This window comes from Pseudopipra pipra, chromosome 12 (genome assembly GCF_036250125.1).
Source record: "Pseudopipra pipra isolate bDixPip1 chromosome 12, bDixPip1.hap1, whole genome shotgun sequence".
In the NCBI taxonomy this organism is placed as follows: domain Eukaryota; kingdom Metazoa; phylum Chordata; class Aves; order Passeriformes; family Pipridae; genus Pseudopipra; species Pseudopipra pipra.
In genome coordinates, this window is record NC_087560.1 from 3,195,315 (window position 1) to 3,208,469 (window position 13,155).

The window sequence follows — 13,155 nt, forward strand, 5'->3', positions numbered from 1 at the left end:
AAGAGCATTGCCAATATTACCAGCTGTTGAAATGACTTGTTAATGGAATATTTCTTCAAAATCTTGTTCATTTTGGATTCAAGACAGAAGTTTTTCTATCCTGAAGCATTCCCTGTTTCTTATGCTATCTATCCTGCAATTTCTCCTAAAAGATCCTATGTTCAGTATCACAATAAGTATGATAAGTCCATTAAACCAAGCTATATTAATCTACACTTGTTCAAAACTGTGTGATCTTATTACTGCAATCATTGTCTCAAATTAGATTAAGTACTTTGGAGCAGGGGTTATATCACTTCAAAAACTGCCTTCTAAATCACCTAAATGATGTCTCTAAATAGCATGAGAATAACTAAAGTATGGGACAACTCTCTTGTCTGAAAGACAGTTCATTTCTAGGACCTTAAAAATCATAAAAATCATTCTGATTGTGCTTTTGATGTCTTTCCCATGTTGGTCTCACAGGGAAGTTTGCAGTGGATTCCTCTGACAGCTCTCACTCAGAACAGACTTTAAAACACAATTAATTTTATTTGTGGAATATTTTCATGTATATTTAAAAAAACCCCCAACAACCTACATGTAAAATACTGGAGGTTTTTCTATTGGAAAGTGGCATTTTTCACTAAGTGAGTGCCATACCAGATGTCAAAAACTTGAGTACTAATCCAGATTTTGGCATCTGTTTCCTATGTGGTCTTGGACTTTGGGTTTAGTTAGGCAGTATGTACTCATTAGTTTACTTAAATTCTATTGAAAGTGCTCGTGAGTTTTTAGCTGAGAGTCATAGATTGTTTAGCAGAAAGTGGTTGGCTTGGAGGGGTTAGTGCAATGTTGATACATAAAATATTTCTGAAAATTCTCCAGCTGTTTCACCAGCTCTTCATGTTTTTCATCCAGAAGCTGATACAGATGTAGCTTCTTTGCTCTCATCTGTCTGTCTTTGGATATGTTTTTCTGAGTTTCCTGCCTCCTAGGAATGTGTAATGACTAGACTGATAAAGTTTTTTCTTTAATTTCAAAAAAGGTGAATGGATAAATCTTAACAAAAAATCTGTGCTTGCAGCTTAAACAGGCATGGTTCAGTTACAAGCAGGTGACTGGTATGGGATATGGGTTGAAGAACAAAAATATGTTTTATTTAGATCTTTGTATTTGTTTACTGTTCTGGGTCTTGCACTGCAGTATGGATCCCTTGCATAACCTTTGCTTGAAAAACATCCTTTTATCTGCTCAGTGTATTAGGCAGAACCTCCTTATTGGATATGGGTCATGGGACTTGAAGTACTAAATAAGATACTGCTAAAATAGAGCTGTGGAGGGTGGCAGGTCGACTGCTATGTAGGGTCACACAGCAGCAGCCAAAGCTTTTCTGTCTGTGATGGGTAACAAAGGTTTTTCTGTGGGGCAGTGTGGTTGGGTTTTCCTGTTTTCTTTATGATCTTCTGTTTTAAAGAAAATAGTGACCAAACAAAGCCTTTTCAAACACATCTGTGTTATGTATTCTCTGGACTGAACTCCAGGGTAAAGGAGTTTGTTGTATAAACTTGTCCATTGTACTGCATTTCTCCAGCAGACACTGTCATGTGTGATATAGGTGTTCACAGAAAGTCACTGTACCTCCTTTAATACATTTGTTATAATTATTTAATACACAGGCAAAAGCCACTGAGTCTGATTTGGACTTAGTGCCAGGCATTTTAAATGGGAATAAGTTTCTTCCATCAGTTCATCTCCCTAGCTTTTTTCATCTGCAAATGAACTACTATGGCTTCTATATTTGAAGAGCAGCCTAGGAATTAACATGGCATGACTTCGAATTGAAAATGCATGTGAGGTTTTTATATGCTATTTGTTTCTTCCCATTTGCTACAATTTGATAAGTATTGAGTAGAACAATTCCTGCAAAGGTTACTTTTGGAGTTGCCAGAGAAGCTGAAGCCAGGTCCCTGTCCTGTACTTTCTTGCAGCTTTGTGAGTGACAGCAGGAGCTTCACTGGGCTGTGCAGCACCTCTGGGGTTTTGGGGCTGCTTCAGGAAGACCAATTCCAAGGTGGGGATCCTCTGCACCTTTGTTAGGTTCATCACTTGCTTTCCTTGTCATTGTGTCTTATCACTGCAGTTCCTTTAAGTTTGTGACCAAAGCTTCTCTAAGGCAGGGAAATACTTTCTCTTGGGTTTTTTCCCCCCCTTTTTTTCCCCTCCTCCCTGAAGGAAGAACTGTTGTCCGGGAAGCCACAGTGTAGTCCCATGAAGGCACCTGAAGTGGCCTTCAGTCACTGAATCCAAGCAGCTGAAGCAGCATCACGGCATTAACACTTCTGTTTGAACCATAGCACATATTTTATCTGTCTCTAAGGTATGCAGGTGTTGTTCTCACTGCTCTGTGCCTCTCACTCCCTCGTGTTCTGCAGGGGCCGTGGTTGCTGAGCTTGGTCAGAAGTGCTCCCTTTTACTGGGTGTCTTTAAGGCCCTGGTTCAAAGTGCAGTAGAGAAGCCTGAAGGAACACTGAAGTAAATTTTAAATCTGAATCCCAGAGTGCCATCCTCACTGCTTTGCAACATGGATTTCTTAGTGTGTTAGCAGTAGCACCAAATTAGTGTGCCACAGGAAAAACTGGTTCTTGGCTCACAGTGTTAAATCACAGTAAGACGAATTTCCTAGTGAAGAGTAAACTTTGTGAGCCTTTAGCAACTGAGAAGTTAATCTCAAGTTTATCTTGATGCTGACGCTATCAGTGGAAGAGCACAAGCTGACAGTTCTCCCCTCTAAATCAGAGGGAGTTCATGGGTGGGTGTTCCTGCACTCTTCTTTGGAATGTATTCTGTAGCTTGTGATGCTCTCCATTTACTCATGTGACAAGAGCATCAGTCCTCTCTGTTCTTGCAGCATTTAAAAGGGATGAGGGCTGGGCAGAGATGGTGATGTTGAAGGAGGAAAAGATAAATTTGGCATTTTTACTAATATGGTATATTACCAGCTGAATGCATTTCAATATGTCTTTATATGAATAAGCAAATAGCTTCATTCTAAAGAAAAAATGCTGCATGCCTGTGCAGACCAAACACATTTTAACATTGTCAGAAAGTACTGCTCTTGCATACTTCAGTGATCCTTCTTGTATTTCCACACAAAATAACTAATGAATCAATTACCTCTAGTTAAAAAAGAGCAATCACTTCCCATCCTGTGTCCAGGTGCAGTGGGAAGAATTGTTCTCTTTGCTGTGCAGTTTGCAGTGGATGGTCTAGGCAGACTCCAAACACAGGCTGGCCATGTGTGTCTTCCCTGTGAGACCTCCCAGACCCCCATCAGAAGGGAGGGGGAAGGTGCACACCTTGCTCCTACATGTGGAAGTTACTGGCCAGTTGACAGGGCTGCGTCCTCCAGATGGTCCATCGGCCTGTCGGGGCTGGGCCTGCTGACAGCTTGGCCTGAGTCCCTCCCCATCAGCATTTTGTGGCAGAAACCTGGCCTGTGAGATGTGGTAAGTGCATTCCATCACCTGCCAGGGGGTGACACAGTTAAATGCACTGGCCATCTATTAAAGTGATGGCTCTCAGTACACTGCATGTACAAGGCAGTTCAATCTTGCCTTGTAGGCTCCCAGTGATCACTAAGGGCCTTCCCAAGCCACACACAGTACAGCTGTTGTGTCTGCATGCCTGTGTGACATAACTTGCCTCTGAAGTACAAGACAGACATGAATTCAAGAATTTTAGTATCTGTGTGCTCTTGCAGAGTGGAGTTTACCCTGCGTGTATCACCAGGATTCAATACTGCAATTGTTTGTAAATTTACATTCAAAACACCTGGGCTATTTGCTTCCAAGAGCTGAATTACAAAGCATAGCACTGTTTGAGAGAAGAGCAATATATTTCACATCAATGGACTAATTATTATATACTTGCTTTTAAGATACAGAGTAAAGCCATAAATTCATATAAATTTATTGCATTTTGTCTGGAAGGTTGCCCATAGTACTTTCCAGGAATGACAGAACATAGATATTTCTCAAAAATACATTTGTAATATAGTTGGTTCTTAGAATGAAATCTTTACTTCCAAATGCTGTTTTTGTCTTGTCTAAGAACTGGATTTAGTACCAGTCTACTTAGGTTTGTTTTGATTCTGTATTGTTGATTATGTGAGAGACAGAAGAAAAGACAGAAAGAACTTACTTCTCAGACTCCTTCTTCTACAGAAATATAATATTTGCAGGCCTCACAGAGCTGTAATTGGTGACATGCATTGAAATCCTCAGCTTCAAGAGATTAAATAAATGCCAGGAATTTCTTACGAGGTTTTTCTCTGTACTTTCCCTCATTCTTATTGTAGTGTGAATCTTTTGTATTTTGGTTGACATTAGCTCCTCTAGAAAACTAGAGAATACTTTAAAAATTTCTAAAAGCCTTTCAATCCAAAATCCATTAGGCCCAGGATCTAAAGAAAATTAGAATTAATAGCTTGAGGAGGAGTCTTAAAGTTGAAGTCTAATGGCTGAAAGGCAATCTGAAAGTTACAGTAATCTAAGGGTATGTGCAGAAACTCAAGCCTGTATTTATTGGAAGGTTAACCTCCAAGTAAGATGGGCAGCAGATATGTGGATGAAAACTAAAATGTAGTGAGTTTTAACCATTTTCCTGACAGGTGGTGACCCTGGTACTTTCCCATGACTAAGACAGTGTCCTGTAAGACAGACTGACAGTGTCACCCCCCTGAATTGAGGCATCCATCATACTCAGGGTGACTCAAGGGAGGTTGTCTCAAGTATCTGTGTTACTCTGCTGCTATTATTAAAAGCCTGAGTGAAATTTCAGCTCTGTCCAAATAAATTTTGCTGTTGGATTCAGATGGACTTTTACCTCAAAAGCCATCAACAGAGTGCAAAAATTAAGTGCATGTGGGATAAATTCAAATCCAATCAGAGATGACCTGCTGGGTATCTATATAGACCTAAAAACATTCATTCTAGCATCTTCAAAAGTGCAAGTTGGGGGTTTTTTTGACTATTCTAAAGGGTGGCTGGACTGATCTTGCTTGGTTTGAAAACAAAAAGATGTGGCTGCAGGTTTCTGGTTGTACCTTTTCACTGCAGTTCCAGGGAGTAAGAAGAGAGCTAAAAGCAAAATCTAAGAGTTGACTTTTGATGGACACAAGAAAACCAAACTTCTTTGAAACTAACTTGGTACTTGATTTGCTTTCAATGGTAATAATTTGTCATAATATGAGTCAGCTAGGTTAGTGTCATCCCCAAACATTTAAAATTCAGAAATAGAATTGTTGTTAGCCAAGCAAATACAAACCCAACCTTGTTTGAGTTTCAAATTGAATATTTTAATATTTAGTCCAAGGGAGATTTGAGGGAGTTTTTTTGGGTTGATTTGTTTGGTTGGTTTTGGTTTGGTTTTTTTCTTTTGAGAACCGGAATTTGTGACACAAAAAAAAATCTCGTGTTGTGGGGGGAGTGCCTGTGTTATGAAATTTGTCCAAACGATCTTCTAACTATATGCTGACTGAGCCCTTTATGACAGAGTCATTTAGTTTCCCAGACCGGAAAAAACCAGATGTTTTCAGTCCAGTGGAGCTGTTGATGCCAGGCTTGTTCCTATCAACATGTGCAGTGGCACATGGCAACAGCCAGCTAATGCTGAGCTTCCCAACTGGAGCCCAGCAGCAGGATCAGCACAGTCCTGCTGGAGCCACGTCCAACCCCGTGTCCCTGCTGGGATCCTTGGGCTGTGCTGTACGGAGGGATCACCTCCCTGGGAGCGGGTCTGGTCCGAGTGCTGCTCTCTGTGTGTGCTGTGCCCTCACTCCAGCCAAGGTGCCACCTCAGCACTGCAGCCCTGAGCAGGGCAGGGCACCTTCCCAGGGCAGTGACAGGGTGTGAGCTGCCAGCCCTGCGCCTGATCCTGAGGGCAAACACCCAGCCTGCCTCGGGGCTCTCCCTTATTTTATTAAGTTAGGCCCAAGCTTTGAAGGCTGGACAGATGTGTAGAGGGACCTTCTAACTGAATGATTGCTCTCTTTTGTTTGTTCTCTGGACTGTGGCCCTGTGCCGTGTGCTTTCTCTCCCACTTTCACCACATGCAGAAGGTGTAGGTAAGTGTTGGGATCGTCAGCTTGTTACAGCTGAATGAGGGTGGGTTGTGAGGTGCTAAGGGAAATGGCATGCTTGGAGTTACTCCAGAGGAAGAGATCAAATGAATAATCTTCTGGCTGAATGAATGCCTGCTGTTTATTGAGGAGCTCAGAGCAAACCAACAGTGCCAGTACACACTGTGTAGCATGAACTGGAACGAGAGCCCAAAGGAGCTGTCGGGGCAGCTCTGGTTTGTGTAGAAAGTGTGGAGTGTTTGCATGTCACAGAACCCTGTCTGTAGACCTGCTGCCCAGCCCCTGCCCTCCCTCCCCAGTTTGGGGGGGAACTGAAAGCAGAAGGAAGGAGTAGGAGCAGAGTCTTTGCATAACCTTCCCAAACAGAGCAGCTCCTGCTGTTTCTTGCAGTCTGGAAGCACCGTGTACTGCAGACCTGCAAGCTCCTTGGAGGGGGGGCTTGACTGGGCTCTCCTCAGAGTTTGTACTGGATTAGTCCTCTTTTAGTAGCTTTGTACTGGATTAGTCCTCCTCTAAAGGCTTTTTTCTAGCTACCCTTACTTGTCCTGTAGTCCAAGGTTTGCAGTACTGAAATGTTCAGGATTCGACCAATGATCGTGTTGGGTTCATTATAACGATTGTTATAATTGTTCACGAGATCATTTTTCTCTGTTATGGCCCATCTAAACTTCTCTCCAGGAAGTATGACTTACACTTACGAATAATGAGAGTCTTTAGTGACATGATTACATGCTCATTTTTCCTCAAACAACATTCTGCCTAATTTCAACATACAGGATGATCCCACAAGGGAATAGAATTATGTCTGCATGAGCAAGTTCAAATCTGCCATTTCCTAATTTGTGAATGCCTGACTCTTTTTTCCAATCTAAATACCTTTCCTGCAATGGAGGGTTTTTTCCTTTTTTTTTTTTTTAATGTGATATATTTGAAAACTTTATTGTTTTTAAATTAAAAAGATGCAAAAAATGTTCCTTTTAACTTGAAATAAAAAGCCCCATCTCTGGTGCCTCTTTCCTTTCGGACACGCATGGGCATGTTAAAGTTTAAGGAAGTTAATTTGCTGTTTGTTTTCTGTGTGGCATGTCTGCATCCATAATTTTTTGACAAATCTAAATGTGGGGTTTTTTAAAACAAATTAAGGAGATGCTCCTTATCCACCTATACAGAGCCATATAAACAAATACTCTATCAAACTCTTGTGTCAAATAAGGCATTAGGGAGGGGCAGTTTAAGAAAAATAATTATTTTTTTAAATATAATAACCTGTGATTTTTCCCACTGGGGAAAAAACCAACAACATTTTTTTAAACCTGAAGCAAAGCAAGGAAGTGTAGGGAGCACTCCTGCAGATTTTCAGGGTTTCCCCTTCAGAAGTACAAGTTGCTGGATTCCTGAAGGAAGCAGTTTTGGCATACCTGACCAGTAAAACTTTCTAAATGCAGAGGAACGGAGCTGGTTAAAACTCTCAGGAAAAAAACAGTTGTTGTGATCCCAGGGAACCTAATTTCAGTTCTTGGAGAAATGTGACTTGCAGTAGTAGAGATGAGTGATCACATCAGGTTCAAGCTGATCCTCAGGATGATATCCATAGTGTTAATCACAAAAAAAAGAAATTTGGCTGGGCTAATTCATGAGAGCTAAACGTAGTTACCCCTAAATTACACTTCCCTTTTCTCTTTGAAAGCTTTTGGGGTAGTCTAGGTGTTTCCTCTACTCCTATTTCAGATTATTCCCTTTCTTCCTGTTTTTCTGAATAGTTCCCAGACCTTCTTAGGATTGCCCAGTTGGCACCTGAATAGCCACCATTTGCATTTGAGCTTTAGATTGTACAAGGCTTCTGATTTGTAGACTGAAATAAGGACTCAGCTTGTTTGCACAGAGGAAGCAAAATTCCGTTTCCTGATCTGGACTAGATGCAGAGTAAAAAGCTCCAGTGTGACACAGAAAGAGGAAACCCCCCCCACAGATTTGCACCCCTTCCTCAATCTCTTCAGTGTTTTCATGTTGGGTATTTGCTCCAGCTGAATGTTGCCAATGGCCAGGGCTCTGCAGTCAGCTTTGATTTGACTGTTTCTAATCTAAAGTGTTTCTCTGTGCTGTTGTCTCCATGCACAGTGCCCTGCCCTACACTTTCAGTTCTGCTGACATAACTATTTTTGGAGCTGTACTATGACCTGTATCAGGGAAGCCATCCTGCTTTTTTTTTTTAATTTTAAAAAAGTTCAGGAAAAGAAAGATAGTTTTGTTGTTGTTGAGTGAAATGCCAAATGAGATTCCTGGTCCCACAGGACCGTGGGCAGAGGAAGGAGCTGAAACTGGGCAAGGGCACCTAAACCCCACATTGCAGCCAACAATGGGGGCTCCTCAAGTGTGGCCTGTGGCATTTCCTTTGAATGCAAACCTGTCCACGTGTCTTAAGCTGCTGTTGGGGGACTGTGTGGCAGAATCTTTAGTTAGAAGAACATGTCAGAATTTGATTGTGTAGCTACCTCATAAGAGCACGAACTCAGGTGTTTCAGATAACATCTGGATTTTGTGCAGGAGCTTACAGCTTTGTGATAGTACCCCTCAGAACGGCTCTGAATCACATTGACTTCAGCTCAGCTGAACACAGGGTATGAGTTAGTAGGGACTTTGGTGCAAAAGGCTTAAATTAAACCATCTTCCTACTCCCCACCCCCAATTGGGCCCACTGCACTGTGACACATATTTTGTAAGACTGTGCTTAAATCAATGCTAAAAGCTGTGGGTTTCATGCATAAGTGGAGTATAGATTTTTTTTAAGTTTGCTCTTGGAGTTTTGTTTTGGTCCCAGGTTTTTTTTCTTTCAGCTTAGAGTGCGTGGACACCACGTGCTGTGCTCAGCCTGTGCCTTCCAAACTCTGTCCTGTGCTTTGTGTTGTTTCAGCTGGACTTTATCTCCTATTAGCAAGCTCCAGCCAGGGTGTGGTGACTGACAATAGAAGGTTGCTGTAAACATTAACGAATTAACTGAGGCGGGATGTGTGCTGGGCAAGGACAGCAGCGGGAACCTTTGCTCAGTGCAGTGACCCCACTGCCCAGCCCAGGAGCTGAAGCAGGTGCCCCTGCAGAGGAGGGGGGGAAGAAAACAGAATCAACCCACAGGTTGAGGAGCACTGGCATGTGCAGTACCTGTGCAGAGAACAGGAAAGCTGAAGGGCTTGGAAGACAAGCCCAGCACTTTTAAACCCTGGGAAGATCTTGCCTCAGAAAGAGCTCAGTGAATGGGGTACAGCTTCCTTCATCTGCTGCAGAGGGTGAAGAGCTGAGTCAGCTCGGCTGAGGTTTGTGCTGTGATCCCACACATTTTAAGCTGGGCTACTTGTGTACAAACTTACATGCTTCCCATCAGGTTGCACTGTGCTTTTGGTACATACAAATATGTCAATCATTTAGTCCAGTGAATGTTTTGGGTTGTTATACCACTAAAAGCTTGCAGTAGAAACTCATGGGACAATTCTTTCCTGTCTGTTATATCTCCTTTTTAAACTACTTCTGTTAAACTTTGGAAACTGTGCTCTCCTGCAGCCATCTCACCTTGAAAACACACTACAGAACAAGCAGATTGGGCAGTGCCCATACTCACACTGAGTGGCAGCTCAGCATGTACTGGGTGCTGCCTGGTCTCAGTTCTATAAAGTGAGGGAAAAAAGCCAAAAACCCTGGACCTGTTAACTAATTCTGTCAGACCAGACTATAAGAGACAAGGGTTTTTTGTCTACTGAATAAATTGAGTGTGTCAGGTGGGGAAGGGGCTGCATGGAAAAATTTTCACTCAGGTTACGGGTGGAATACCCCGAAGTTGCCCTCTGCCTATCTCTGCTCAGTTGGTAGGGAGGAGAGCTACATCATTCCTCTTTGTCCACACTATATCCTATAGGAATGCAGGAGAGAGATAAGTGCAGAAGAATAGAATCTCCCTGCTGATCCTTGTTGCCTTTAAACACCACTCAGTTGCACAGAAATTTCCTGTGGAAGTTGCAAGTGTTTTATGTTGCTATAAAAGGTGGGTTTTTTTAAGGAAGCTAAAAGCAGATAGATGAGGTGGGGTGGATGGTAAAAAATACCTTTCTGCAAAATATCAGTATATGTTAAGACATTTCTGTTGCTTGCATAAAGTCTGGAAAGAAGCACGAATCACAGCAATCCATTTAGGATATAGATATACAACAACCTATTGCATCTTTTTTGTCCTCTTATTGTCCTTGCTAACTCCTTGTCCTTTCAGTTCATTAAAACAGCGAATACATTAGTCATTTGCACCAGAAATTACTCACTTTTGGCCACTTTTTCTCTCAGGAAGGCTCCACTGAGTCCTTTGGAAACTTGACTCCCTGTGTCTCCTTCCAGGTGTGTCTCCAGGTTCCTCGTCCCACCTTTGTGAGCACCTTGTGTCATGGTAGATCCCTTGGGCTCAGCGAGCTGGACTCTGCTCCCTGCGGAGCCACCGGCGCTGTCGGCAGAGCTGCTCCTCTGGTCCTGCTGGTGAGCAAACTTTACCTGTGGAGCTGCCAACTCCAGGAGGAGGGAGCTGCTCTGGCTTAGGGGTGTTGCCACCAGTCAGGTCCGGTTCAGAGACCTGGTTCTGTTGTAAAGCAAAATTCTGTATGACTGTGCATGTATTTCCAGCTTTCAGGAGAAAAGGAGACTCTGTATTCTGGAGAGGCAAATATTTAATGTTCGTGTCTTGTGTGAAGGAACTGCAGTGTTGCTGGCCCCCCTGTTATGACTTCAGTTCCCTCAAAATCTTGAGATTAATCTAAAACATAAGACTTTTTAAAAATCTAGCTATACATTTTTTGTCACTGTTTTGTTTCCTAAGCCCTGTTTGGGAGAGAGATTGGGGATATTAACACTGTGCTGTCTCATGGATAAATGGTGAGTTTTTTACTAGGTTTAGAAACTCCCACATATACATTTGCCTGCCTGTCCTCTGAGGCCAGTTTCCATCAGTTTTATTCCCATTTCCTAAGTCAGCTGTATCCCCGTGTACCTTCTGTCCTCCAGACCTGCAAATGCATTTCCAGCAGGAGTCTCGTTTTCCTCAGTCTCACAAGACAGGTGCACAGTGCCTCGTGCCTTTAGGTTCTTCTCGGGCTGAGTGCTTAGAACAATTGGTCTGGGTAAAATTTTTCATTCAGAATTGTTTGGGGTTTTTTGTGTTGTGAAAACATCAACCCAAAGGAGATGTTAGGGAGTGAACGTCGCAAAACAAGGCTAATTCTAATATTTTAGTTTTGTTGTGCTGGTACGTGTAACAATTGCTATCATAAAGCTCTGTGTGATTTAAACATGCATAATTTTAGGCAAATGTTCTAGTATTTTGCTGTCTTAGGGATATAGTAAATAAAATAATTTCAGGATGACAAAGACCAGGGAAGAGGCTCCCATTGGTATTGAATGGATGTCAAATCAAGTTTCTGCTGTATTAGCAAAGCTTTATCTGAAAAAAGTTTGCTTCTTATTCTATCTTTAGAAGTATTCCAAGGTTATAAATAAATAGTGTGTGTCTTTCTAAAATGTGTGCAGTCTTTGGTTTTGAAGTTGTCCATGTTTCTTCATATGGATAATTAAATTGCTTTTGGCTGACTTATCTACTTGAGGAGGGCGATCACAATGTATACCCTTTCTTTTTGCACACCCAGGCACATTATCTGGAAGATGTGAGAATCCATTGGCTATATTTTATGTTTTTTGTAAGGTTACAAAACATGAAATAAGGCCTTGGAAATGGCTCTACAAAAGACGTAAGTTCAATTTTATTGTTTGATATCAGGTGATTGTTAAAGGTCTTACAGTAGCTACATTTGTATGTCTCCACTGTAAATACTTGACCAACAACTCAGCCTGTAAGTGGCTCTCCTATAAAGTTTAGTATAACAAGCATTTCTCATGATCATGGGTGTTAGTGTCAGTAACATTCTGATTTGCCGATGTTTATTTCTGTTTAATTAAAATAAGAGTTTGTTTTGATCTTGCTTTTAAAAATTATTTAGCATATAAACTTTACAGTAGCTTTACGAAGTCTCTCATTATATCTTTCTCTAAGAATTTTTGTTTGGTTTCTGATGTTCTCTGTTTTTCCTGCTTCCCAAACCTGTGTATCAGTAGGTTTCATTCTCCCAGACTCAACATTCTGGTTGCAGTGCATTGGTCCAGGCACAGCACGAGCTGAGATTTTGCCACAGGCAAATGTGGCACGTTTTCCAAAGGTGTTACTGGGTTTTGTTGATCAAAATACTCTCCTGGTAACAGCCCATCTAGAATGTTTGACAACATGAATTAATTCTTGAAAGAGACTTTCTAAAGCAGCGAATGGAGTCAGGAACACAGTTCAAACTGGGAAATGGAGAACAAATCCCTGACCTTCATCGACAAAGCTAATGCTCATCTCTTTAATGTATATTAAATTGTAAAAAATCACTTGGCTTCAAGTAGAATTTGCTTTCCTGAAGCCATGAGCTTGCTTTGAAAATCCACTTCTCCCTTTGACCTTGATTATCTTTCTCAACAATGCAGTGGTTTAAAACAAGACTTGTGTTCTTATGGAAGTATATATGTGTCTGTGTGTATGAGTAAATGCACTGTAACTTTACAGCCTCAATAATATGGAAGAATTAACCTGGAATAAAATACTTCAAAAAACAATCACGGGGGAAATAAAATTATTAGACAAACTTTCAAATTCACAACAGAAGTCAGTGTAGCCCTTTGGATTTCTTTCAGCTGTGTTTTGTATAACTTTGTTTTGCTTCTCACAGAGACCTAATCTTGCAAGGCTAGAACTTGTATGCAGAGCAGCTGGAATTAGTTAAATATTGGAACTACTCTTGGTTAGGTTGCATCCTCCAACATGACCAATCCTCAGTAAGTACCATCTGATATAATTATAATTGATTTTGAATGAAAGGGAACAGGTTGCTGCCTGTAGGAGAACGATGTTGTGACATCAAAAAGGTTCTGAAGTTGTCTAAAGAGTGTGAATTAGCAGAAAAAACATGAATGCTGTA

The 13,155-nt window shown here is 41.5% G+C and overlaps 2 protein-coding genes across 7 annotated transcripts in view; one reads left to right on the forward strand and one right to left on the reverse strand.

The window, feature by feature from the left end:
* Positions 1–10,548, reverse strand: part of NRG4 (neuregulin 4) — a 44,291-nt gene extending 33,743 nt beyond the window's left edge. For all 3 annotated transcript variants that reach the window (XM_064668436.1, XM_064668437.1, XM_064668435.1), the window contains exon 1: positions 10,423–10,548. In XM_064668436.1, coding sequence (XP_064524506.1) covers positions 10,423–10,543 — 121 coding nt within the window. In that variant the 5' untranslated portion in view covers positions 10,544–10,548. The remainder of the gene's footprint in view (positions 1–10,422) is intronic.
* The window catches only part of TMEM266 (transmembrane protein 266), a 59,756-nt gene continuing 57,104 nt past the window's right edge, over positions 10,504–13,155 (forward strand). For all 4 annotated transcript variants that reach the window (XM_064668425.1, XM_064668426.1, XM_064668427.1 and 1 more), the window contains exons 1-3: positions 10,504–10,630; positions 11,791–11,892; positions 12,907–13,012. In XM_064668425.1, the coding sequence (XP_064524495.1) occupies positions 12,999–13,012 (14 nt within the window). In that variant the 5' untranslated portion in view covers positions 10,504–10,630; positions 11,791–11,892; positions 12,907–12,998. The remainder of the gene's footprint in view (positions 10,631–11,790; positions 11,893–12,906; positions 13,013–13,155) is intronic.